Here is a 25,919-nt window from a genome sequence, read left to right as displayed (position 1 = left end):
GAATGGATGGTGGAAGGCGTATCATGTGAAGAGCAAAAAACTATGGCATATAATGTGGCTAGACGCACAGAATCATGAACTGAGCAAAGGAGCTCTCTCCCCCCGAAGCAAACGGCTCCTATTCCTCTTGTTGAGCCATTCTGATCCCTTATAAGCCCAGTGACACAGCATGCCAGCTACAAAGCCCACTGCATCATTCTTAAACGCCAAAATGCCCGCTGTGGTCATCAACATGACGGTCCATCGCTCCATTCGTTCTTCATCGCCCAAGTCTCGATGGATCCTGCCGACACGGCCGGAAAAAGAATCGCTGGCTGCGTTCTCCCATAAATCGGGGGCTCCCTTGTTGAGCGAATGGCCTACCTTGGCCAATTCCAATCCAGCGGCGAGCACCATGATCCCAAGAATACTTTTTGGGTATAATTTCAACAGGTCAATCAGTGTCTCACCAAAGACGAGTCCTAGAACCAGCTTGACAAGCCCCAGGAATATGATGCTCGCGCCGGATCGGGCACCAAATCGATATTGGGCCGCTAGACCGCCCGCGCCATGACAAACGGGCATCGCCCCAAACCAAGTCCCCGTGAAATTCATACACGCCACGCTCATACCGATAGACGTCACTGACGGAACGGGAAGGTCGGGCAATAAATCAGCTGCAAGGGCGGTGACAGCAATGATGGAGTTGAGAGTCGTTAGCGGAAGCTGTCCAATTGCCATCCAGAGGGCTGGGGCGTCGCGGTGTGGACCAATCCAACTTGGCAGGACCAAATGAGGATGCCAGACATGGAATGAGGGCAGTCGGTGATGAGAAGTGAGGACTGCAATTATGGCAAAGACGATGGCCAAGATGAAAAAGGCGAAGGCGTAGGGAAACCTAGGAAGCCTCTGGGTGACAATGAGAACAAGAAATGCGAACAATGCCCAGATTCTGTTGTCCAGAACAGGATGTATCCAGTGTAGTGGTTGCAGAAGCGAGGTCCCGGCACCGATGATGAGAGACAGGCCGGCTCCTAGTTGGATGCCTTTGACAACGGGAATCGGAACAACGGATACGGCCCATCGCAGAAGACCTGTGACGCTCATGACCAGGACGGCCGCTCCCACCCACTGGCCTGCCGCGACTACAACTTCCATGGGCGCATCTTCTCCACTAGATATAGCTGCTGAAGCAATGGCCTGCAATGAGGAGGAATTTTAGCCGTATTCCCGCAAGGTGTAAAATTGTTGATAGGTAGTGGTAACTGTACCTTCATGGGTTGAACTGGTAGAGGGATGCCATACACAACGCCAGTGAGGATATTAAATGCCCCCGAAAACACCAGCGTCGAACCCAAATGCACCGATCCTTGCACTGCCAACGCAATCATGAGTGGCAAGAGAGTGCCGAGATCACCAAGAGACCCTGAGATCTCGGCTAGCGGCGCCCGTCGAAAGGTCGAGACATTGTGAGCGTTCACACGACGCAGATGGGCCAGCCACGAGGCCATTTGGATGGCACGACAGGAGGCTCTCGCGGTTGAATTCAACAAAGTTAAACACAAAAGATGGCACGAAGAGAGAAAAAAGTATCAGTGCGGAAATGCAAAATTCACTACGATTTCTAGAGTATCAAGATGCTGCTTCTGTTGCGTCGTCATTTGCATTCTCCTCACCTTGTGACAGGTCGGCGCAAGAAGTATGGCCGACGTACAGTGTCGTTTGGATGGCACTGTATACTAGCACTGTTGGTGACTTGCCATTTTTCGGCCGAGTGATACATTGTGGTTCGTGAATTCGAGTGGAAGGGATGCCAAACAATTCATCGTGGCCATCGTTTATCATTATAACAAGCCGGAATAAGTGAGCTAGTAATTTATGTAATCACACAGTCGGAGAATGCAAGTCGTCATTTTGGGTTTTTCGACAAGCTGTCGTCAGCCTGTCAAGTTTGGTTGCATCTTAATAAGCACTGGGTGTTGGAATGTAGGGAATTCGATATCGCGATGGAAGGAAGCCTGGGCAGGGGCGCATGATGTCAATGACTAAATACACCGGACTTGACTGTTGCTTGAATTTTGGGTTCTGAATGGAATTAGCAATTCATGCCGGCCGGCAATGGTTGGAACTGCGAGGTTGCGGGTAATTGTGAGGTCATTTCTTGATGCGCCCCAAGGTTGGCAACTACCACCGGGAACTAAAACAGGCAAGAGCAAGGTGCACACACAAGTACCTGGGTACCTCAGACGTGAGGCTGTCGGCCGGGGCGCGAAGCTGATGGCGACATCCAAACGCCGATGGTGTCCGAGTCTTCCACGAGAAGTGCGCAGGGCCAGAGACCAAAACAAATCCAAACAAACCCGATTCATGGACTCGGAGCATGGGCCCGCGGACGAAACGGAGCCCCCCAATTTTCTTCTCTGGCGTTTCTATGGATTCGGCCGTCCCGGGGCCACTCGGTGGAGCTGTGTTAAAAGCCATCGCCAGGTTGTTTTGGCGAATTGGCGTTCTGGTCCGGAGAAGCTCCAGCACAATAATGCAGAACTGCATCCTCCGGAAGCAGCTTGGTCTTCTGGTTCCTCCAGGCCGTCATACCCGTCTCAGCCATTCAGTGTTTGCCGCCGACGCCGTCCACCACATCATCGTCCATATCCAGGTCTCGACGCAGCCCGGCCCTTTTCACGAAACGCACAGTGGGCATGTCAATCCCAGATCAGCCCAAGCCCTTGTCCATCCAGTGTTGTAGCCATGACCTCCACGGGGCTCTGTTTCAGAAGATGGCAGCTGTTGAGCCGATGGTGAGGACTTGGCAGGCGTACTCCGTACTCGATGGAGTATTGCGCAGTCAATTGAGCTTGGCTGGCAGGCTGTAGCCAAGAACGGAGTAATGTCGATATTTTCTGGGGAACAGCCATTGAGGCGTGTCCATGCCCTTTGTTTTAACGCCTCTCTGCTCACGTACCTAGGTAGGTACGTATTGCTATCCCCAGTGTCTCTTGTGGCCAAGCGGGCTGTGAAACTCTAGCCAACCAGGCCATGCTCCGTAATGTTTGTGCATATCTTCATGTTCAAACACAATGCATGGTGCTGCGTAAACGCTGAGACATAGCGGCGCGTCTGTTCCCAACACCCATGGTACCAGTTGACCTATGAGCACAACGCAGCTACCGAGCACCCTGCTAACTTTTGCTCTTGGTTTCTTGGTTTAGCTACAGAATACTACAGATGGCACCCGTGTCGCCTCATCATCATTCCAACTCACCCATGCATTTATTACTCGGAGGGCCGTTGACACACGTAATCATTGCACGGCCGCCTTTCCCCAGAGGCATGGTGATTTGCCACGTACACATGTACAATATGAGACCCCAAAACTTGAAATCCTGCTTCGCCGACTCAATGGCAGCACCACGCCATGCTCGCCGTCTTCTCCGGTCGTGGTGGTGCGCGAGCCGCCACTGTCCCAGAGTGGTTCTATGTACCGTTGACTGTCCTGCAGGGCAGATAATCACGCAGTCCCATGATCCCCCCAGCCAATATTCTCCTTCTGGATATCAAACTGGCCTAGTCCTTACCCGGGGAGCTAGAACAGGAATCGCAGAAAAACACTAGCCAGTGTCAAAACACCCGACGTTGGGTGTGGTTCAAAATTCGCGCAGGCAAATCCCGTCGCCTGCCCCCAGCAGAGCCATGGATCCACCAGATGGGAACCACAAGTTATCGTCGTCTGCAACAGAGCTGTTGTTTGGCCAGCACACTGCCGTGTTCCGAGTTGCCCCATGGAAAGGTACTCACTACTTGGTAGGATGCGGTCGAGGAACTCCAGGGCCATGCAGAACTACCAGGTATCTTGCGGCTGCCCATGAGGCTCTTGTAATAAGTCATTCGCACCGACCTTCAGTCGCCCATGCAAGTCGTGCGGTTCCGGCCCGCTAGAGCGAATTGCGGAATTTGCTGCAGCATTTTTTTCTTCAATGCCTGTGTCGTACCCGTCACGTTTCCTTGCTCTTGTCGAGAACTGGCAGAGCCCGGCTATCTGGAACCTAAAGAGCAGTCAGCGGACTAAATTGACTGCGTTTTAACTTTTCTCCAAAACGCTGCTTTTTGACTGACAGACTGAATGACTCAGCTCATATTTGCCAAGCACGGCATTCTGCTCGGAGCATGCAAAATACATTGATTGTGGTAGACCGGAGACCAGAGACTAGTTCGACTCGGGTATGCTGGACAAGTTCCAGTTCCAGTGGTTGCCCAGAATGCCCGGCCCCCGGTTGGCCCGTGACGTGCACCCCCACTTTTTCCACAGACTCTAGGGCCTCCAGACTGATCAACAAAATCATGGCCCAGTCCACCCGCGCGACTCGAGCCAATTCTCTCCTCCACCTCCATCCTCTCTCACGGCCAGTACAGGTGAGTGAATGAATCACAAGAATGAGCCAGCTGTTGGTGCCAATGGCCCGTCGATCGTCTCTGGGCGTGCATCATTGATTGTATTGGATGTTGTTGCTGTGCCTCCGGACCGCGAGCTGCTGGCAGTAGCCGTGATGTTCGAGCCGTTGCACCTGCCGAAACAGCCGATGCGATCGGAGGAGCTTGGATCAAACTCCAAGTTGCAAAATTCCAAATTGGCCGCCCTGCCGCGCGCAGCAACCACCCTCAAGAGAACACCATCGCACAGAGTCGATTCGCGCATCGCCAAACACAATCAATTGATTTCACCGCTCATCGGCTTTTCGAAAGACGGCCACCCTCCGGGCACCCAGCTGGCTCAATTGGTCCCCGAATATTTTTGCGCTGTTTACTAACGTTTACTTTGGCGCCCAGCAGAGCAACTCTTGTCGCCTCTCCACTCCAACTCCCCAAACAACATAATGGCTGCCATTAACACTGCTCTCGTCGCCCGTGAGGCTATAAGCACGCTCGTCAAGCGCAAGAGCTGGCCTGCCGAAAATGCCGGTGTCATGGTGGTGTTCTGCATTGTCTTTGTCGGTATGCAATCGGATGCCTTCCCCCCCCCATATTTGACCCCGGCCAATTCGTAATGGTTGAATGAAAGGGCAATTGTCATGGCCAGCCCAAGAAATACGAATCGTTTTGCTAACAAAAAATCCCTCGTCTAGTTGCCGTCGGTCTCATTGGTCTCTGGATCGCCAAATTCCTCTCCCGACGTAGGGAGGCCAAGGAGCGCGCCCAGGCCAAGTACTAGGCGTCACCTTTTCCTGGCGGGTGACGGCTAGCTGAGGCGTGGATGGGGAGCGAGAAGGATCGGAAGTGACGAGCTGGTTGCGGGAGAAGAGGAACAAGAAGACACACTCAAAAGAGGGAAGGGAATGCAGTGACGAGTTTGGGAAACTTTTGACGGCAGCGTCGTCCTGCGGAACCTGACCCTTTTCTTCCCTGGCGCTAAATCTGCGAACGACTTGCAGCCGACCACTTGAATTTATTCAACGTTTATTGAGTGCTACTATCATCTGGACACGGGTGTATTCTATTGGTCAATGTACATAGTGCATCATGTGTGGTCGGAGCGGCAGAGATTGATTACGAAACCCGGGGCTAGGAGGCTTGTTGTGCTCGGGTGCCCGTGGCCAGGCTTTGCTGTATTCTATATTCTAATACTGATACCTCTACAAAGTAACTTGCTCGCGCCGTGAGTATCGTCCGCCAGAACCAACCGCCATTCTAGCCTGTTCAATCGCTCGCCAGTGCTCATCATCTATTCACATTGTTTCCCCCCCCGAATATTCCCCTTCACAATCCCTCTCTGGCCAGCATATCCGCAATGCCCAGGTAAAACGCCACGGCATTGAACCTCCTCCTCCCCATCCACCCTCGCACCACCCACCGCAGCCTATTCGGCCAATTAATCAAGTCGAGGTGATTGACGCCCACCAGCGTCCCCTGGTAGGCGCCCCAGCGCGCGCTCTGCACGCTCACCAGCCCGTCGTTGGCGCCCTCGGCCGCGCCCACGATCCTCCCCGGGACGCGGAACGGGCTCAGCAGCGGCGGGGGGCCCGCCACCGCCCCGTACGAGAAGTACCTGACGGCCGGGTCGTCCGGCGTGGCCGGGTTGAACTCGCGCCGCATGTACGCCGTCGTGAGCTGCGCAAAGGCGCCCGTCTCGAGGCCCGCGCGCTCGAGCACCCCGTACACGCGCGGGAGGTACAAGGGGCCGGCCTCGGCGCGCAGCACGTAGTCGGCAAACGGCGAGCCGCGGGGCGGGCTGGACACCGTGGTCAGCGAGGCGACCCTGACGGGGAGCCCGCGCTGCCGGAGGGGGGGCGCAATCATCCAGCGCGCGTCGAGGCCGCCCATGCTGTGGGCGACGATGTTGACGCCCGCGGCGGCGTCGACGCCCGACCGGGTAATCTCATCCGCGAGTCGGGAGGCCCTGTCGGCGATGGAGCTCGACGGCGGGACGGAGGCGGCGACGACGGTTGCGCCCTGCGCCGTGAGCGCCTCGCGGATGCCGTGCCAGTAGTGGATGCGTGGGAAGGGCGGCACGTGCAGCTCTGAGAAGCCGAGGAGGCCGTGGGCCAGAACGATGGGGTGTTTGGGCGTTGCTGGGGAGTGTCAGCTTTTTCTCTTTTTTGCGGATGAGGAACGGGGAGGACTGGACGGACCGTAGTGTTTGCGGATGGCGGCGTAGTCGTCCTCGATTTGTCGGCCGATGTCGCGGATGCGAGGATCTCGCGCGCGCGAGAGGCGGCGGCTGCACGAGAATTGGCGGCGGATGGGACGCGTGCCGAGGGAGGCGAGCGATGCGCTTCGCTGGGCGCATTTGCTCATCTCGGCATTGCGAGATTGGGGATTTGGATGCTTGGGAGGGAAGCCGTCAACGGTGGTTGTGAGCTGAGTTGGTGGGTTGGTCCTGACGAACGGGGCTGACGTCATCAGATGGAGCTTGGTTATGTCCGGTTGTGCACATGCCGTGATGTGACTGATAACGGGGATTTTGTTGACCACAATGGCGTAATGTGCACAATGCTTATTGGATTATGGATTCATATTATAAGCTGCTGCTATGAAACAGTGTCTTATTCATGTAACAACCTGACCGTCTATGAGGCTACCCGTGCTTGAACCAAGGAAACCCACCCCCCAAACTCCCGTTGCAAAATCCCTTCATGCCGTCGTTATCACGTAATGAGCACCCTCGTCATCTCTTCTCCGCAGGCATTTGGCTTGGTGCGTTCTCGTTGGTAACGCCACTGTATGCTGGTCGGGACTGCATTCCGTCAAATGGTCCGGACAAGTTCTCGGCTATTGCCTCATCGTAGCTTGGCGGTGCATCGTCGTATGGCGGTACTGTTTGCCCAGGCAGTAGCTGAGGAGGGTACAATGGATCTTGTGGTGGCCGCTGTGGCATTTGCGGTCTCGGCGCCTGGGGCTGATGCAGGTTCGGCATCTGGTTCTGAGTGTGCGGCGGACCAACTGGTGAGCTGGGTGCCGAATTGCCTGGTCTTGGTGGCAGTTGCGGGGGGATATTGAGTGTCGCCCGACCAGGCCGAGTATTTCTAGCGGCCCTGACAAGCTCGGGCGGCGGTGTTATGCCCGAGAAGACTTCTGTCGCTCCAAAGTGCAAAGGGAGGAATATTGTCTGAGGGTGGTTGCTGGTGAAATTGGACTTGGCCTTGCCCCAGCATAGTCCCAGCTTTATTTCCACTTCATATCTTCGGGATAGATTGCAGGTGACAAACGACGGAGCAACGGTATTGGGAAGTGGCTTGTCCTTCCACAACGTATCCGGTACGACGACTTCGGATCCGACCTCCGCATCTGGACCAGAGGTCAAGGGTACGTTGAGGTCGGTGCTGGAGACGACAACCCAGCGGTTGATCTTTTTGTTGTAGATGTTGTATGTCCGTACCTCGGTGATGCCAATGAGGTCCATCTGGAACGAGATGAGGTTGACTTGTTCCGGACAGTCGACCAGCTTTTTGGCGATAAGCCGCAGAGGAATGGGTTTGTTGCATGTAAGAATCGAAGGGTGCGGAAGTCGAGCCGACATCTCGATGGATGGCGCCGGCGCCATACCTGGTGAGTCGACACCGGAACCATTGTTATTCGAGGTATCGCTGCTGCTCTTCTCTCCCTTCTTCGCGAAAAAGGGGTTCTTCTTTTTACTTTGCGGACCGGGCGATCGTGGCCGAAAGGTAAATGGACGACGGGCAAACGCCTCCTGGCCAGTTGATGCTGGCCTGGGAGGCTCCATGGGAAGAAATTTGTATCCGATTTGGTATCTCCAGTTCTCCTTGAGAAATCCGGGCCGTTGGACCGTAACTTTTATATAGTAGCGGACTTCGGCTTCCATGGGATACCCTGTCAAGGATGGCGGGAGGGTTCGGGTAACATGCTGAAGGTGCAGCTGTTTCGTGCCATCCATAACTCGAACTCCACCCATGCCGAATAGTCCGCCCCCGGATCCGAAGCCGCCCACGCCTGCGAGGCCGCCAATCTTGGACATGGCCATTGGGTCGCTGCAGGCGTTGTTGATGGGCAGCTTGAACTTGAAGGGGAACTCGTGTTCTCCCGGCTGCAGCGGGAAGGCGCCATATGGGTTCGAAGAACTTGAGTGGTATTCGTCGGGGAAGACCTGCTGGACCTTGTATAAAATCTTGTGATTCTCACTCACGATGCTGCCGGGCGGACCAGGCAACGGACCTGTCGGTCTGGGGCCAGTCTCTTCATAAGGATTCGGGACTTGCAGAGCAGTGACGGATTCTCCTTCCAGTTTTACGACTATGCTGCCGACTTGCTCGGAGCGATTGAGCCCGAGGATGATGCGTCCCGTCACATGGTCGAGGTTGGTGAAGAACTCGGGCTGATTGTCGAGAGCTATGCGGATGGACATGGTAGATGACGGCGCACAAGCACCATCGGGTGGCGGCGCAAAACGCTTCTTGTAGAAGTGACGAGGGGCAAGAGGAAGACACAGAGAATGGGATAAATAGGGAGAAATCTTGCCGATGCTACCCCGTCATGTAGACATGCTCTCGTTTGCGTCGCGCCTCAGGTTGGTTGTCGGCCGTGCGACGTGACTGGCGGCTGCGGGATAAAAAGCGGATGGTTCGGCTGCGCAGAGCAGCCAAGCTTACGGAGTAGCCAGATCCCGAAATAGAGGCGGCAGCGGGCTGTGGGTGTTTCTGCCGGGAATACAGTTCTCAAGCTGTTGCGCAGAGCTTCAGATGGAGAGAGGCGTTGTGGTCGTCGTCGATGTTGACGTCGTTGGGCTAAGCCTCAGCCAAGCCTCAGCCGAAGTGTCGAGTGGCCGGGTTGTGTGACCTGGTTGTGGCCAGTGTGGGCTCTGGGGCCGCGCGTTGAACCCATTGATTGGTGGCCAATGGCTGTGCCGCTTTTTTGCTGCCGTTTGCAGTCGAAGCAACGCCGTGCTTGCAGGCTCGAGACTCGAGAGTGGCATGCGAGCTTGTGTTTTGTCATTTACAAAATATTGTCGGGTTGGGAATGGACAAAGAAGCCAAGGCTGTCGGTTTGGCACAGTTTTATCAGGCTCACGGTCTTGCCAGCTAGACCAGGATAAAAGAGAGCTGGTGCTCGGTACTCGGTACTCGGTACTCGGTATTTGGTACATGCCCAGCTTGCTTCCTCCGTACGGAGTACTCCGTACCCAGAAAATGATATCAATGATGGCTCAGAGGATGGGCGGCCTGGGCCCTTTTTTCTCTTTTTTCTTTCTTTTTGCTTCACTGCCCGAATGTGCTCGCTGACGCAAATTTCGGAGCGATCGACTCGGTAGTTACATATGTAGGCTGATTGTTAATTTAAAGGATCAAGCTGCACCAAGCACACCTAGCACTCGCGGCCAACCCAAGGAGGTACCACGTACCAGGCACAGGGTGTGGCACTGCAAGGCCTGCACAGGTGCATGCTCCAGACTAAAGCCGACTTGCTCCTTCCTTTCAATGTTCAAAACAAAAGCATCATTTCTGGTGTGATGCTGAGACAAGGCGCAGGAGCCGTTGTTCCGTGGTCAACTGTCATAAATTTCCCTCCTCTGTACATGGAGCACAAGCCGTGCGACTCGTCAGGCCCCGGCATAAAGTCTGGAACAAACATCACTTTTTCATGGCCAATCTGTCTGTCCTAGATGCCGTGGGCCGCGCATTGTGATCTGCACATGCGAGTGACATTGCCGTTGAATCACCGGACACGAGCGCATCAGCCTGTTGTCCATGCGCCTTGACGGCTTCCGAACGCACGCTGTACTCTGTCGGCGGTGTGCTTATTGGCACTCATCACCACCTCGTTGGTCACCGGCATGCTCGTCGGGCCGCTGTGACACGGTCGAAACTCTTGGTTTCTGAAAGACACCAAAGACACCAAAGACTCTGGTACGCACATCTTGTCCGTCATTAGACCGTTTGCCCACGAGAGATGGCAGGAAATGGCACCAGCTAACAGAACTTTGGTCTCAGATCCAGCAGCAAGTGAGCTATTCTTATGGCTTGTTGGCCCGATTCTACAATCCCTCGACCATCATCGTCATTGCTCGTGCTCCAACGCCATTGCACGACGGCATCCACTACAAACCAGGAACCACCCAATCACCATGGCTCCTTCGACGTACTCCGTACGCTTCACACACCTAACTGGAGAACACAAGACCAACACCTGCCTTTCAAATGAGTAGCCATTCTTTGTGCTACCCGCCGCGACGCCACCACACGCAGCATGTTCTCTCTCGTCGGCAAAGGGGTCACGGGCACAATCTGCGCAGGGTCTTTAGGTGAGGGATAATGGGGGCAAATCCGCAAATCCCGGTCTGTTGTGTGCAGTTGTCGATGTCTGGCAGCGGCAGCCAACCCACCAACCACAAGTCTACTTACTACTATCGTCTCATCCCTGCTTTCAATATGATGCTGTACAACGACAGCCTTGTGAGTCTGACACACGCCTGTAGACACTTAGGGGGGGCAGATGTAGAGCCATGTCCGTCGTCCATTCTCGTCGGCCTGAGCTTCGGAGAATGGGGAACTTCTAAGCCCCCTCTCTGCTGCTCGTCTTTTGTCTTGCCCAGCAAGTCTCGCCAGCTTACCATTTCCCGCTGATCCATATGGAGTACACAGTGAGTGGTTCTTGAGACCCCGAGTGCTTGGGGGCGACGGCAGGACCAAACTCCCGGGACCAATATCCTTTCCCTCTGTTTGCTCCCATGGTTTGGCCGGGCCATTTGTTATGTTCGCAGACAGAGAACCCACTACTTGTGACGGCGCTGTCGGAAAGCTTTGTTGCGGAAGTAGATTGGGCTCATCTAGAGGTGGCCGAGCCTCGTTGCTTATCGTAGCAGATTAGTGGATGATACATATTACGACGGGCTGCGCAATAGCGAATGCGGTACCTTGTGAATCACACCATCTGTCAATCTAGCACCCGTTGGTGCCGCCAGCATGTATATTCTTGCCATTAACCAACGGCAGCACTGACCGCAAAGCCATCCACGCCCCTTCACCCCCCCAACGGCCTGCATGGCCCGGCTGTTGGGCTGCATGTGTGCCGGTTATCGTTCGCCGTAGGCAGACGCGGGGATGGATATAAACAAGGCCTCTCCCCAGAAGGGTTGTTGGACTTGGTGGCTGTTGCCACTTGCCCAAGCTTTCATCTGTGATACGAATATGAAAGACCTGGTCTACATTTATCATGGAGGCCAGCTGTGGCTCATCTTGCCCAGTTCCTGGAGGCTTTTACAGCTTTAGCCCCAACGTTGGCGGCAACGTCGTGCTACTTGCAATCCACGCTCTTCTCTTGCCTGCGGTCCTATACTTTGGTGTGAGATTGCAAACTCGATTCTTCTCGTTGACCTTGGCAACAGGCCATCTGCTGAGCTTGCTTGGCTTTGTTGGCAGAGTCTTGCTGCATCAAACCCCCGACAACCCTGGGCACTTCCTGCTGTCACTCTTGGGCACAGTGTTGGGTCCATCATTTTTCACAGCCTCGATATTTGTGGTATTCCCGCATATCCGCCGTGTTTACGGAGAACGTCTTGGTCAAAACAAGCCGACACTTGCTGCTTCCACCTTGTTTGGCTTGACTACTGCGGCGATTGCGGTTGAGGTGGTTGGGATTGTGTTTGTTACTTACAGATATAACGGTCTATCAGTGAGCTGCATGCTACAAGTGACGTGACGAATAAGGCATCGGGGCTAACTTTTGGTCAGAGAACAAAATGTGCTGCAATCGTGCTTGCAGGCTTGAGTGTACAGGCTGTAGCGCTGCTGGGGAGTGCAACTGCGTACTTTTGCCTCGTCTTACGATTAAGCTCCGGTGACTGCGTCTCCGATGGGACGCACTCAACAGTCTACACTTCATCCCAGTTTGGAAGATTTCTTCGAGGTAAAGACGAATGAGCAATACATGGCTCAAAGGTCACTATCTAACCGATTTCTTGCAGGCATTGAGATATCCACTACACTCCTCCTCGCGTATTCAATCTATAGAATAGTTGAGCTAGCTGGCGGGGTAGATGCCGGCTTGTTTCAGAACGAGGTTGCCTTTATGATAATGGACGGCGCATTGCCCCTAGTATCTGCCACTCTTCTCACAGTTTTCCATCCCGGTGCTGCTTTTGGAGCAGCGTGGAAGCAAACATCGCCTCGCCGGCCGAATCGACCGAGTCCCTTGCCTCTTGAGGAGGATGAGCATCAGAAGAGCTACAACACACACCATGCCTACGACCCAAATATCCGTCAACACTTGTCCCCAAGGTCATACACGTCACAAAAAATGACAGGGAGTCCTTACGGGCAAGAAATACCGGGCGGCCCCTCTGGACTGCCCTCGAACCCGAGGCCAAACGCGAAGCCGCCAAGTCCAATGGTTCCCTCTCCGAGATCAAATGTTTCTACAAATAAGCGTCTCAGTGACAGATCAGAGAGGCGAGCTAATCTGCAGAAAGATATGGTGGATAGTGACGCTCTGTGGTAGTGAATGAGTACCGGAATTATGCGTGGATATCTACAATGTTTCAATATTCATTGGATTGCAGAAGGTTATGAGGATTTCAATGCTGGGGCGACGTACCATTGACGTTGTAGGCTGAAGGCCGGAGTCATGAGGTGGCAGCCAAAGTTGGTGGCTCTTATCACAGGGCAAATGTCCACGCGGACACATTTTCTTTTCGCAGACAGGGTACGTTGGAAGCTTATTCTCGCTTTAATTATTATCACATTAGATATACCTCGGGATCGTTCCATAACTCGCCTGATGCGGTGTTGTCGGTCTTTGCTTTCAGCGGCAGTAGCGTCGATGCCGTGAATCACGATGGTCGAGCATGCGCTCAGTGGTGTTTGTCAACAGAAGCAGGTGCCGAGGCGGTTCAGAGGCGAGGTCCCAACTTGACATTCAAGAGGATCAGAACTTGTGGTACATCTGTCCGACTTATTCTACTTCGACGAGCCGTGACCGCCCTCATTTGTCGCACTCTCACCGGCCGCCAAGGAAATTAGTATGCGTGTCCTAGGTGATTTACGTTTCGAGGTATCAACATGTGCTACTGAAGAGGTGCGACAAAGGTGCCATCTTCATTTATCTGGCTTGGAGAACCGACTATTTGGGCTAAGTGCCTGTCCAAAAGTCCGTTTACAGTTGGCAATCCGGCCAGAATGCAGAATGTGTCGGCGTCTAGTTGATGTAATTTTGGGTATAACAAGTCCGGTATCCATATAGCTGCCTTTATTTCCTCAACGCTTTCGGATGTGAACCATGAATGGAAGAAGCCCAGGAGCATTGTGGAGGCCCCAAGAACATGTACCTGCATATGTGTATGTATGTTACGGCCACTGCCGAATCGCGCCACTATTTTCTCGCCTCTTTCGAGGGTGCGAAAAGCACGGGTGAGTGTGTTGATGCTCATGGAGGCCGATGCCGAGCCGGAAATGGTCGCAAAACAACCGCCGCCGCGTCGTGCATTGTCGGATGAACTTTGGCCAGGCTCATCCATGCGTCGCATTCCACAATGACATACAGAAGGCAGGCAAACGTGAAAAACCATTCAGGCGGCACTCTAGAATTTACAAAGTTGCGACTAGTTAGCCCGCGTCAGATACTATAAAAGGCTGGCTCTACATGCGACAGAGTCATGGGTTGCGTCAAATGATGCAGTTGATATTGCAGCTTTGTCCTGATCCAGATTCCAGTCCGTCCGCAGCCTTGGAATTTTCTGACCGTCTTATTCCCCACACAGCTCCCCGACATGAAGACAGAAAAAAGTCTATTCGTCCGCTATTTCCCAAATTTTGGTCAGAGCAAAGACTCAGAAGAAAAAAGCAGGGTATTGATGCTTCTGCAGCAGGGAAGAGTGCCAATACGCCACGCACGCTCAACTTGGTGCAGGTTCGGCTGAACAAACAAAACCGGTCTCCCGAGGTACCCAGAGAGAAGGTCTGTATAGTTTAACAATGCTCAGATGTAGGGTATATCCCGCAGCATGTCCTACTGCACCACGCAGCGCAGTCCTTAATACCACAACCCGGCGTGACGCAAAAACCCATGCAGCTCGGCCAGTCGGTGTGTCGTTTGTCGAGTTCTTGGATGGGGCTGGCGAGTGCGAGCCCGGCGAAGGCCATGGCCACAAGTGTGAACTTCATGTTTGCTGGAAAATAATGGAGGCGGTGGTAAAAGATGTTGACTCTTGAGGAGGTGAGGCTTGATTGTTCGTTTGGAGCAGAGGCAGCTTCAAGCTGGTATTTATGCTTTTTACAAGATGACTATACGCGGTGCGTCCGCTTGTCCGAAGCTGACGTGCGCTTTTGCTCTTGTGATGCAGCCGCTGCAGAAAGGCAACGCATCTAGGGTCTCGTGGAGTCTCTTGAATGTAACCGGGCCCTTTCTTACGTGCAGATATATTGGGTAACCAAGCCCGTTCCGGTGACTTGGAAGACTCGCGCCCAATGAGCAGCTTTGCGTTTCTGGGAACACGCCATTCCCGCCTGCGCAAGGACGAATCGAGACGGAAAGCTGAATGAATGAGCCGGGTTGAATCGTACATGGCCGGAAGTTGCTCCGTTGAGGGCTCCGTAACCTCCCCGCCTGTTCTGTAAGAATGACATCTCGTGTGGTCGGATGACTTCTTCGGGTTTCGAGAACGCATGCAGCAATGACTTACCGTACAGCAACTCGTCCACTTCGTTGCTGGCGGGTATGTAGGAAACCTGGACATTTCGTTGATGGCTTATGAAGCCTAGGAGTAGAGGCAGTTGCTTACTTTCGTTCCATGTCCTGATTTTGCAAGGCATAAGCAGCCCCGCCTCACATAAATCGTCTGATATCAACATGGACGGGACATGGATCCTCCCGATGGACCGACAGAATTGAAGCTGGTCGGGACTCGAGTCTAATAGTGGTTACAAGAAATGTTGTCCTTTTACCTCGCTTGGGGAATCCTACCGTACTGTTCACGTAAGGCATCAATATTTCTGTTCATGGCCTCACGCATGCCCGCTGGCATAATTGCCGGGTGGGACAGGCTGCAATTCTCTACTGCGCCATTTCCATCTACCTTCATGTGCAAGAGACTTCATTGGGTCGTGGCTTTGGGCCAGCCAATTGATGGGTTCACGGGAAACCTACAATCACACGGTACACTGCGGAATCATGTTAAGGCAGTATCAAAGAAACCCTGCAAGTCCTGACACCAAACTCGGCCCTAGGTTTCCTACCTGCAGGCGACGCAATGTAAGACTTGGGGGAATCACTCCGAGGACCAGCAACCAGTGCGTCCACAGCCGGTGGTGCGCGTTTCATTTGAATAGATTGGCAAAACAGCATGAAGCTTATATAGCGACTGCGACGCTGCGGTCCCCATGACTCGGACAAAGATGGTGCCACTATCATGCAGCAAAAGCCATGAGGTCTATAAGTGTATGGGCTGTCACCCACCTGTTCCCCGTCCGGCATGACATGGAAAATTCACGCACACGTGTGCAGCCCGACCAATAGTCGCTCCAGGACTCTTTCAACTGCCTATCGCCACATTCTTTGACGTCCCAAATTGACAAACGAGGTCGATGGTGGTTCTGGCCAGCGATGCGGCTTTTGTCGGCGCCTTGACGCCCGCCGCTGATGAACCCACGGCCGAGCCTAAACTTCCATTAATCCCGTGGGAATACGGCGGCCAATTTTGCGGATCTAGCCCCGACGACTCCGTTTTTACCATTTCGGAGAAGCATTGCGGCACGGACGAAAGGCTGATGGCCAAGGACGTGCGTAGCTGTCGCCGTTGTGGGAGGTGACGAGCAATGCACGCTTCAAATGCGCGTTGCAGTCTACCGGGGCGATTTTTGCGTAGAGAGAATATAACCCTTCTGGAGAATACGTTGGACGAGACTCTGTTATATTAAGTATAGTAGAACTGTATATAGGATATGTGTAACAATGAAGCGACTTGAGTCGGCGCAGCTGGTTTGGATCCAATGCAAATGCGGCTTTTATCCGGCCGCTAGCCAAACCCAGAGGCTAGGGCCGGCCCGCGCCGGGCGCGTCTAGTTTCAGCGCGCTGATTGGATATCGCGACGTCAAGACTCAAAATCATGATGGCGGCCACAACATCACCAACTCTCGCGCCTACAACAACTTTTGCTGGCCGGCTCCATCTTCATCGCCAACTTGTGCTACACCTGGGCCACGTTCAGCTGGATCCTCCCAGTCATCGGGTATCTCGCACGGAGCAAGCTCAACGAGTAGATTGCCGCCCCCTGCGCAAGTGTATGCCAAGGCCGACTTTTACTCCATTGCCAAGGGACACCTCAGATTCTGGCCGTCGTCTCTTCTGTCTCTCTGGCGAATCGCACGTCCCGCCGTCAACAAGCCCTTTGGCGTCAACGTAGTTCCCCCGGATTACTTCCCCGAACCCTTTTGCTACCGCCCCGATCGCTGCCGATCATGACGAGCCCAACCTGGTGTTTACTCGGCGCGGCGACTATTGGCGGGACTTGCAAGAGAAGAATAGAGCCGCTAGCTCATCTTGAGGTTTTGTGAAGCGTCTGTAGCGGCCTCGAGCAGCTAGTAGGTCGGATTTGCCCCCTTTATGTAGAATAAGATGTTATCACCTTTGCCTTTTTAGCATCTGTACAATCGTCTCGTACCCCTTCTCTTCAGCCAACGATAACGGTGTTCGACCATCCTTATCCTTTATTGTACAGCTGGCACCATTTTGGAGAAGCAAGCTCACAAGAGACTCCCTTCCTCTCATAGCAGCCCACATGAGCGGTGTTTTGCCTTCGTCATCATCTTGTGGGTCGACATGAGCTCCTTTCTCAAGCAGCAACTTCACAATAGCTGCTCTCGGCCTCTCAGATGCCCACCATAGCGGCGTCCGACTATTCCCATCTTTTGAATTGATATCAGCGCCCTTCTCAAGAAGAAACATGACCATAGAAGCATCGGCATACTTCGCAGCTGCCATCAACGGAGTCCGTTCATTGAAATTCTTTGAATCAATATTTGCGCCTTCTTTAAGAAGCAGCTCAACGACAGCTTTGTGCCTGCGCATCACTGCATGCCACAACGGTGTCATGCTGTTTACATTCTTAGAATCAACATTGGCGCCCTTGTCGAGAAGCAGCTTGACAATGGCTAAATCACCCATAATAGCGGCCTCCTCGAGCGGTTTACTGTGGACATCTTTATTGGCATCAGCGCCATTATCGAGAAGCAGCTTGACAATGGCTAAATGACCGCGGGAAGCGGCAAAAAACAGCGGCGACGCACTGCCGAACTCATAATCTAAATTGGCATCAGCACCATGGTCGAGAAGCAGCTTAACGACGGCCACATGGCCATTTTGCGCCGCATAGCTCAGGGGCGTCTGATTCTCCGTATCTCTAGAATTCGGATCCATGTTGTTCTTGACAAGCTGGTCCCGTACCGCTGAGTAGATGCCAAAATATGCTGTCATGTGTAGCCCCGGCGTTTGTGGATTTCTGTGTTCGATGAATGTATACAATGTTTTCACTGGCCAGCGCCGGATGAACCATAATACTTGAGTAGATGCTTCTACTTTCTTCTGACAACGTAGAAAATACTCAACGTCATCGTACGGTGTTTCAGCTTCGCGAGCATGATGTCCCCAGCTAGACGCGGCGTAACCGTAAAATGGATGTAGCCACAACCTCTCGTGCAAATCTCATTCGCACTGACAACGTCCGCCCTCAAAAGCGCTAAACGAGAGATAAGTGACGCACTTGAGAGCCATTTGGGCATGTGAATTTCGAAACCATTTATCCTGTGTGTTCTCTAAATATTCCTGCAATGTGTAGTGGACCAAACAGATGGCCATGCTTTCTTCATCAATGGTGACCAGTCCGGCACAAACTGATACCAAGTCCTGGATATCGGCGAGATTATTTTCATCAAATTCAGACTTGTTTATTTCCACTGCAAGTGCGTGCTGGAGTTCTAACGTGGTCAGCGCTCGCCTCGCGCACGTAATCCAGCCCAGAACCTGAACGGCGAGTTCCCGACGGCCAGGGCTTTGGGCATTAACTCTCTGCATGGCGTCATCAAACGCATTGGCAAGCACCTGACTCCTTTCATATGAGTCTGATCCCCGGCTTCGTCTTTGGAACTTGTCTAGGGCGTTGATAATGGCCTTTGGTGTCAGCTTATCCTCGAGGAAGTCAAGATATATTTTGGCCAAGAGAAACCTGCGAATAATTAGTACCCTCTTTGACTACTCAAACTGTAGGCTCAAATACGTACATGCCATCGACAGCCTCTGCAATTCTAGTCTTGATTTCTAGTTGCAGCTGTGGGCTGTTTTGAACGACGTTTGGAAGCTGATGCATGTGACCGTCGAGATATTTCTTTATGTCTTCAATGTCCGCACGGATCTCGATCTGTTTGCTCCCGATAAAGTGTAAAGAGCTCTTGTTGTTGAACTTTTCAGTAATATCCGGAAGAAATCTCGAAGTAGCAAAGACGCTCGTTCCACAGTTGGCCTGCAGGTTAATCATCTCTGCCAGGAAAACTTTTCGACAACCACCAGCTATCTGACACTCATCAAGCCCATCGATGACAATAAAGACTCTCGGATACTGTGGAATTAGAACATGTAAGGCTATCCGAGTCTCGTCCAAGCACGGTCGTGTCTGTCTCTCTTTGTGCTTGTCGTAGAGTTCCCCCACAACACTTGGTAGAGAGCCTTGGGTTTGGGCAAGCTGCTTTAGTAGATTCAGCAGCACGTCATCAACTGTCTGTTCAACATTGTATTGAAAGTAGATGTAAGCGATGGCGATGTTTTGCTGGTCTCGAAATCTTTCTTGAAGATAGTCCACCACGACTGAAGTAAGGGTAGTCTTCCCAGCTCCAGGGATTCCCGGACAGAACAATGTCTGCTTACTTGTCTTAGTCCACTCCTGGAAGGCCGTGGAATCTAAAAGCCATTGGCCAGTTTGGGGCTGTCGTTTCCTCAACAAGTCACTCTGAAGAGGAGCGTAGTTGACTTGAGTAAGCCAATCAAGTATGTGTTGATGTTGTCGCTCATGGTGTGTATCGAGGAGTTTGTGGAGACCATCCTGGACATCTGAAATATTAATTAACATTCTGTCTTGGCATGATAACACTGCTCGCTACTACTAACCAGACAGGACCTCAGAAATATTTTTCTCGTCCTCAACTTGTTCAGGACGGACACGTTCGAGAAGATTCTTCGCATACGCAGCTGCTGTCATGGCTGCATATCCCTGCCACTCGTCATTCTTGTGCGTATCTGAGTAGTCACAGATTCCACGAATAGCTAGGCAGGGAAAGTTATCCATAAGCCCTGCGGCCTCCATCTCAAAGCATAAAACGTCCTTTTCCATGGCAAGCTTATCCCGGATATAGGCATCCTTTAGTAAGTTATCGGCAGAAGCAATTAGGCCGTGGTGAATAGTAATCTCCTTTCTTTTCGGCCGTTCAGACCGTGCTACAAGGCATGACGGATCTTGACTGCAGACTTCAGCACAAGGCGCGTCATCATCACTCGCGTGGATGATGTCGCTCTTGTAGAGCCTATCGGAACCTGGATCCGGTCGGCTGTATTCTTCCTGTAGATCCGGGTACTTCTCGAGGACGTCGTCGATATTCTTTATCAGCGGATGGCCGCGTAAAGCATACTGGCTCTTGAGTCCGTTCACTGCCGCCAGTAGCGAAGTTGGTGGCATGTTTAGATGTTTCGTTTCCTGGAACTTCTTGCCTTGTATCGATTTTCCAAAGTTGTAGTAAAACACCCCCCCGAACCCATTGCGAGGAACGCTGACCACGACATCCCCTAAACGGATGTCATGTTTCTGGTGTGGCGCGCCGCCGCCAATGCCCACCATTAAACCAATTTTAATATTTGGGAAGGTCCTCATCATGTTAGCTGCAACCTGTGCTGCACTCGCTACGCCGTATTCGCCTGCTGGTAGGACGGCGACGACGACATTATGCTCCTTGATCTTGCCTAATGTGTAGTCGTTGCTGTCTGTCGACGATTTATAATAAGGCCCATCATACTCGTCGTCGAGAAATGCCCGGGCGGCAACATTCTCAGGGTGAATAGCACTTATCCATCCCACATGATACTTGCTATTTATGCCCTTGAGTTGATAAGGACGGCCACTTTTCTCTCGTGCTGCGTGCTGCGACTCCATTTTCTTAGGACTCTCGTCTTGTGCCTCATCAAAATTTCTGCGTTTCGCATCACCGAGTATAGCTTCGTCATCGTCATCGATCTGTAGAGTTCTCTTTGGGCCGTTCCCTCGTTCCATAACTTATCGTCGCCTCGGGTCGAGGGAATAAGACTGAAATGCAATGTGGCGAATCAGGCAAACAGGCACCAGACCGTTAGGACCAGGCCCAAAGGATTCTAGGGCCCCTTGGTGACCTTTAAGAGGATCAGGCAGTTTCGAGTCGTATACTAGTCGATTTGATCAAGTCCTCGATGCTTCTGCCTGTTACATGGAGCCTGCAACGGTATACACTTGGAACCCAGAATTTAGGGCCCGAAGTCTTGGAGTGGCAGGGAAGCAAGCCTGTCGCCTTTGAGAAGATATCTGAAGAGGCAGCGTGAGAGTAAGAGACGCCAAGTCTTGGACAATCTCAATTTGGGTACCGATGATATCTTACCACCACCAGGAGGGTAAGGGCAACGCGTGGGATGGTCGGATCAGGCTTGTATCCAAGATGGAACAGTACAGTCCAAGATACATGAGTTGCTCACGTAATTTAAAACGCTGATTGCACTTCAAACGCTTCAAGATGGATGCTACGAGGCAAAACAAGCAGAGACTTTGGAAACAGAAGGTGGGTGGCGTTTCGTCCTTTGGGCTGAAGTTGGGCATATCTGCAGCGGCACAACGACGCCGAGATTGGGGGCTTAAGCTGATATAAGCATATGCCAACTAACTTCAACTGAGGATTTAGTGTGATTGGTTCTGAGTTTACGAACACTATTGTTACACAATATGACAATGCTGGGAAGTGGCTTGAGACACGCATGAAGGCGCGACCCGACGCGGGCAACGTTGGCCGCGGTCCACAGATCGTAGTGGACGTCAACTTCGACAGTCTGACGAGAGGCAGGTTTGTGGAAATTAAAGTTGTACGAGTTGATGAGGTGATTTATCATCTAGCGGAAGTAGGTGACTGGCCCAACATAACATGATTGGTATTTTTCACGAGAGCAGTTTCATGTCGAAGTTTATAGCATTTTGAAAGAGGAGTTACCCAGCATGCAATAACCTTTACTCGGTGACGGGTTTGCCCTGTAATCGCTCGTGCTTCAGTGCTGGTTATGCTTGCGACTGGTTATACTTGCGAGCTGCTCAATGCCAACTCCTTCTCGACGCGGGCCGCGACATGCTTTCCTACGCGTCCAAGGCAAATTCTTAAGCCGATTTCAAGCAGAATTAAAGGTATTACATTTAAAAGCACACTGGAGAAGTGCCGAGTGTTGCTGAGTTGCTCTGTCCTGAGGAGACTCATCATCCTGCTCAGAAACCGCACTCCGTGACAACTTATAGGCAAATCCGACATGACGATTCAGCAGATTCGCGACGAATGTCGGTCCCGACTCAGAATCTGCGCCATATTCACTCAAAAACCACGTCGAGACCTGCGGCGGCTTGAGCCTGTTGAGAGGGGATTGATGCATCGGCCCGATGCAAGCTCCTTGACTGGCCACCGTTGTCAGGCCGAAAAGGGGTAGCGGGCCAGCTTAGTCAGCTGAGTCAACACCATAAAAAGTAGACCACGATCTAGCTGGCTAGCTAATCAATAACTGTGAATAGCATCCTTTTGAACCTGATCCCTCGATCACATGTGCATGCACATAACCCCCGGCGAGACCTACAGATACAGATGGTGATTAGTTTTAACTAACTTGACCGTTTATAAAGGGGCTATAATCTCGGCTGCGTTAGCCGCGTGAGGCCAGATCACGTGACAGAGCACGCCAGTCACGGCCGCGTCGCCCCGGTTCAAATGTATGAGATGAAGCGGGTCGCCCTTGGCGCTGGCGATGTGAGTTGGCTCAGGAGTGACATGTTTGTACGTCTACCGAGTCACTCGGAAGCCAATAACTTTGGACGTTGTGCGGCCACCCTGGTCTGTTTTTCTGACACAGCGTCCGAAGCCGTTGTACGGGTAGCTCATGTTGCTGTAGAGCGTGCCGGAAGAGTCGCTTCTGAGGAGCTGGTGATATCGCTTTGGAGGTACCAAAACGGTTCATTTGAGATGATTTGCAACCGGTATCCGCCCGCGCCGCCGCTCACCAATCCTCCGGCCTCGACGCACCAAGGACCCTGTGAGTGTGTGGTATCTGAGAATATCTGTAGCTCTCGACGTGTCGTGATGCCACGTGGTCACCATGGCATCCTGTCCGTTCTCCGTTCGCTCAGTGTGGGAGACGACATGGCATTGCTCGATAATGCGCCACGGCGGGTAGTTGATGGTCGTCCTCCTTGTACTGCATCTCTTCCACTAAACTTGAAAGACTTGTAACATGTCTAATGTGACTAAATGTACAGTAGAGCATCTTCCACCGCGCTGCATCTTCTAGATTGCGTTGTCAACGGGTCATTGAGTACGTAATCTAGGCCAAAGACTGCGTACTCTAGGAAACCCGGCTAGACTAGCTACTTCGATGACAACCTTCAATTGGGGCCTTTTCCTGCCTCTTCAATTGAAAGGTGGCCTTTTCTGATGCCCTGTGAATTCAATGATAAAAGAGGCCTCAATTCCCTCGATAGAGAGCTTCAATCCAGCGATCAGGTCCACGTTCAATACGACCCATGGCTCTTAAACTCGTGATATTAATCCTTGAAGCACTACACGGCGATCAATTAACGCACCAGAATTGCGGCTATTTACGACGATATCAGCATATACAGTGGGAGGATACAGTGGGAGGCAACAGTGTTTACAAGATCAGGTACCAGGCTATGGATCTCTATACTATAACATACTACAATAGGCTAGTGTATACTCCATGGTGGACAGATGTATTCTAAAATAGACCCAAGCAAGCTACATGGGAGAGTACGAGGAGGTAGGTAAAGAGTAGACATAAAGATGACCGACACACGAGAGGGTAGGGGAAACCTGGCAGATTGCTTGGGAGTAAAGGCAAGGCGAGGAGCTGTGTCATAATGAATCATCTTCTTGCTTCCTGGATGAAAAGAAAATAGGCGTTTTAAATCTAGCGCGAGCTAGATAGTGTCCCATGTGGCTGCTGGGTCGACCAGCAACACCACGCATCGCGCTAGGCTATAGAATAGGAGCTAAAGATTAAAGAGTTCAAGATGACAAGTACATTGACACGTTTGCCAGCATCCCCAATAGGAATGGTCCTCGACGTCCTTGTTAGCCTCTACATTGGCAACCCAAATCCGGGTCGACGAGGCTATTCGAGACACATGTCCTCGCAGCCTAAAAGTACACAAAGCTACGCGAAGCCAAGTAAAAGTACCAAGGAAGAACCTTTAGGCTTCGTGTGCTCTGGAGTAGCATCGTCTGGCTAGCCTCGCACATCCGACCTCGTGATGAACATCACAAAGCAGCACCGGGGCTTACATCCAACAGCTTCAACGGGGTCGAGTTCAGCGGCATCGTGCAGTGTTGCTTAGAACTCTTGCAAGGACTCACGTGAGAATCGGACATGGTCGTCCATGTGGATGAATCCCGAAAAGGCGACAATGACCAAGAAAAACCACAGAGGCTTTGGAAGCTAAGTCTTGAACCAAAGCAGGTGAAACCACTCTACATGACAATCATGACGAGCACCCAGTCTCCACAATGCTTTGCACGGCATATTCACTCATTACACCTTGATCAGCTAGCTCTTTTGCTGATTTCTGTTTCATCCGATTCGGGATTTGGTGTGTATTGCTCTTCCGGGAGTGCATCACATGCACAATGGCCCTCCCCCTGGAAACCAGCAATGTGCCCTCTGCGCAAAAACAGTAGCCCGACCCAAGAAAAACATTCAGTAGTGTCTCCCTCGCGCATTAGTTGTATAACATGCCCGCTTCCCTCTGGGCCCAACATGCTTTTGCTTCAAAGAGTCTCACACAAGTAAAACAAACTCTTCTTCCGCAATCGGCCTCCTCCCGGCTCTCAATTATCCCAGTTTACTCCCACAACCAGAGAATACCCGAGATGAAGGCCACAATGGCAATAGCAATGTCCCTAATCGGGCTATTAGGGACAGCGTCAGCTCTAAGGTCGGTCAACAAGGCAACGTGTGAATGGGAGGACACAGACTCGGGGCTTAAAAGCAGATATTGTTCTTTTCTCCGATATTGCCCTGGAAACGAGGAATGTTTATGCCACGGCGTCTTTCCCGACTCCTATTGCAGATTTCACGTGAGTAGTGGCCCTTGACTAACTGGCCGGCAAGAGAGTGTTGCTAATACATGTCCGTGATTAAGGAAAAGGTTGACGAGCCCGTGCCTGCGCCCCCGGAGGAAGATTAATTTTTGCCAGTATTATGAGAGCCTGGGGTGTTGTTTATACTTGTGTGCTGGAACCAGGCCGGGCTTCACGTGGGGTTATTTCTGTCATTGTAGCATCTTCATTTCAATGAGACCAGGCTTATTTTTATATACTTGAATAAGCTATTTAGCCTAGTCTTTCTGGGATTAGAATGGGTTCATGCCCGAGCTCTTGCGTCTCCTTGGACTCGCAGTATGCCATCCTCGTCAGGGGGAAATTGTAACAGGGATCCAGACTGTAGAAGCCAAAGGACTTGCAGTGGCGTCATGAGTCACCTTCTGCCATCCTTCCACTTCTTGATGGCGACTAAGGCGATTAAGAGAAGGCACAGAAAAAGTCACTGAAAGGTCTATTGATCAAGTGTTGGTTGATGCTCTGCAGGCGCGACTGGCAGATGTCTTTGAGCTACATCTTCTGACATTAACGAGGACCTGCCTCTAATGATGAACGATTTAAAAAGTAGTAAAAAACTATGCCATTCCCAAATTCAGGATGTACTCAGCATGCAGGGTCTACTCTTGGTGTTGACTCCCTGGTAGTTGGCGGATCAAGGAGCTGGCTCGCAATGAATATCTGCTCTGGGGTCAGCATCTCGGATGTCTCGCATAGCAATTCGCTACAAGACTTGTCACGAAGAATCCTGGAAAGATTTGGCTGGAAGTAGTCCGTCGTGAATAAATAAATGACACGAGCCGGTTTAATTTTTCCCTACCCTAGAGTTCTGCGATTTATAGTAGATTCTTATAAGTTTATACTTTGCCTAGTATTACCAGGCAGAGCCATTTTTTCACGTGAATAGGCGTAGTAAATAAATAAATAAACGAATAAATGCATATTAATAGAGTTAATCGGAGCCATGCATACAAGCACGTCTCAAGGATGTCCTTTGTCAGGTTCAGATATTCGCATATTGCACGAGGTCTATGATCGCGACGCTGCGATATAATGCTCATGGCATTACTGGCAAC

At 52.0% G+C, this 25,919-nt stretch overlaps 8 protein-coding genes across 8 annotated transcripts; 3 read left to right on the top strand and 5 right to left on the bottom strand.

The window, feature by feature from the left end:
- Positions 1-72: 72 nt before the first annotated feature.
- Positions 73-1,490, bottom strand: MAA_00047 (sulfate transporter; the record flags this gene model as incomplete). The annotated part of the gene is made up of 2 exons (XM_007818045.2): positions 73-1,179; positions 1,251-1,490. 2 exons carry the CDS (start codon positions 1,488-1,490, stop codon positions 73-75), a joined length of 1,347 nt encoding a protein of 448 aa, XP_007816236.2.
- Positions 1,491-4,850: 3,360 nt separating this feature from the next.
- On the top strand, positions 4,851-5,185 carry MAA_00048 (uncharacterized protein; the record flags this gene model as incomplete). The annotated part of the gene is made up of 2 exons (XM_007818046.2): positions 4,851-4,968; positions 5,100-5,185. 2 exons carry the CDS (start codon positions 4,851-4,853, stop codon positions 5,183-5,185), a joined length of 204 nt encoding a protein of 67 aa, XP_007816237.2.
- A 545-nt stretch (positions 5,186-5,730) lies between these two features.
- Positions 5,731-6,873, bottom strand: MAA_00049 (uncharacterized protein; the record flags this gene model as incomplete). Its single annotated transcript, XM_007818047.2, has 2 exons — positions 5,731-6,542; positions 6,603-6,873. 2 exons carry the CDS (start codon positions 6,871-6,873, stop codon positions 5,731-5,733), a joined length of 1,083 nt encoding a protein of 360 aa, XP_007816238.2.
- A 265-nt stretch (positions 6,874-7,138) lies between these two features.
- Positions 7,139-8,833, bottom strand: MAA_00050 (Immunoglobulin E-set; the record flags this gene model as incomplete). The annotated part of the gene is made up of 1 exon (XM_007818048.1): positions 7,139-8,833. One exon carries the CDS (start codon positions 8,831-8,833, stop codon positions 7,139-7,141), a length of 1,695 nt encoding a protein of 564 aa, XP_007816239.1.
- Positions 8,834-11,637: 2,804 nt separating this feature from the next.
- MAA_00051 (RTA-like protein) lies at positions 11,638-12,921 on the top strand (the record flags this gene model as incomplete). Its single annotated transcript, XM_007818049.1, has 3 exons — positions 11,638-12,096; positions 12,201-12,330; positions 12,389-12,921. 3 exons carry the CDS (start codon positions 11,638-11,640, stop codon positions 12,919-12,921), a joined length of 1,122 nt encoding a protein of 373 aa, XP_007816240.1.
- A 3,605-nt stretch (positions 12,922-16,526) lies between these two features.
- Positions 16,527-16,820, top strand: MAA_11193 (Protein kinase-like protein; the record flags this gene model as incomplete). The annotated part of the gene is made up of 1 exon (XM_011413173.1): positions 16,527-16,820. The coding sequence occupies one exon, from the start codon at positions 16,527-16,529 to the stop codon at positions 16,818-16,820; it is 294 nt and encodes a 97-aa protein (XP_011411475.1).
- Positions 16,821-17,038: 218 nt separating this feature from the next.
- Positions 17,039-17,890, bottom strand: MAA_11192 (uncharacterized protein; the record flags this gene model as incomplete). Its single annotated transcript, XM_011413172.1, has 1 exon — positions 17,039-17,890. The coding sequence occupies one exon, from the start codon at positions 17,888-17,890 to the stop codon at positions 17,039-17,041; it is 852 nt and encodes a 283-aa protein (XP_011411474.1).
- Positions 17,891-18,118: 228 nt separating this feature from the next.
- Positions 18,119-20,726, bottom strand: MAA_00052 (Nucleoside phosphorylase domain protein; the record flags this gene model as incomplete). The annotated part of the gene is made up of 3 exons (XM_007818050.2): positions 18,119-18,638; positions 18,694-19,516; positions 19,574-20,726. The coding sequence occupies 3 exons, from the start codon at positions 20,724-20,726 to the stop codon at positions 18,119-18,121; spliced, it is 2,496 nt and encodes an 831-aa protein (XP_007816241.2).
- Between the last annotated feature and the right edge of the window lie 5,193 nt (positions 20,727-25,919).

Source organism: Metarhizium robertsii (genome assembly GCF_000187425.2).
Source record: "Metarhizium robertsii ARSEF 23 chromosome Unknown MAA_Scf_5, whole genome shotgun sequence".
Taxonomy (NCBI): Eukaryota; Fungi; Ascomycota; class Sordariomycetes; order Hypocreales; family Clavicipitaceae; genus Metarhizium; species Metarhizium robertsii.
This window is presented reverse-complemented; position numbering and strand designations above follow the sequence as displayed.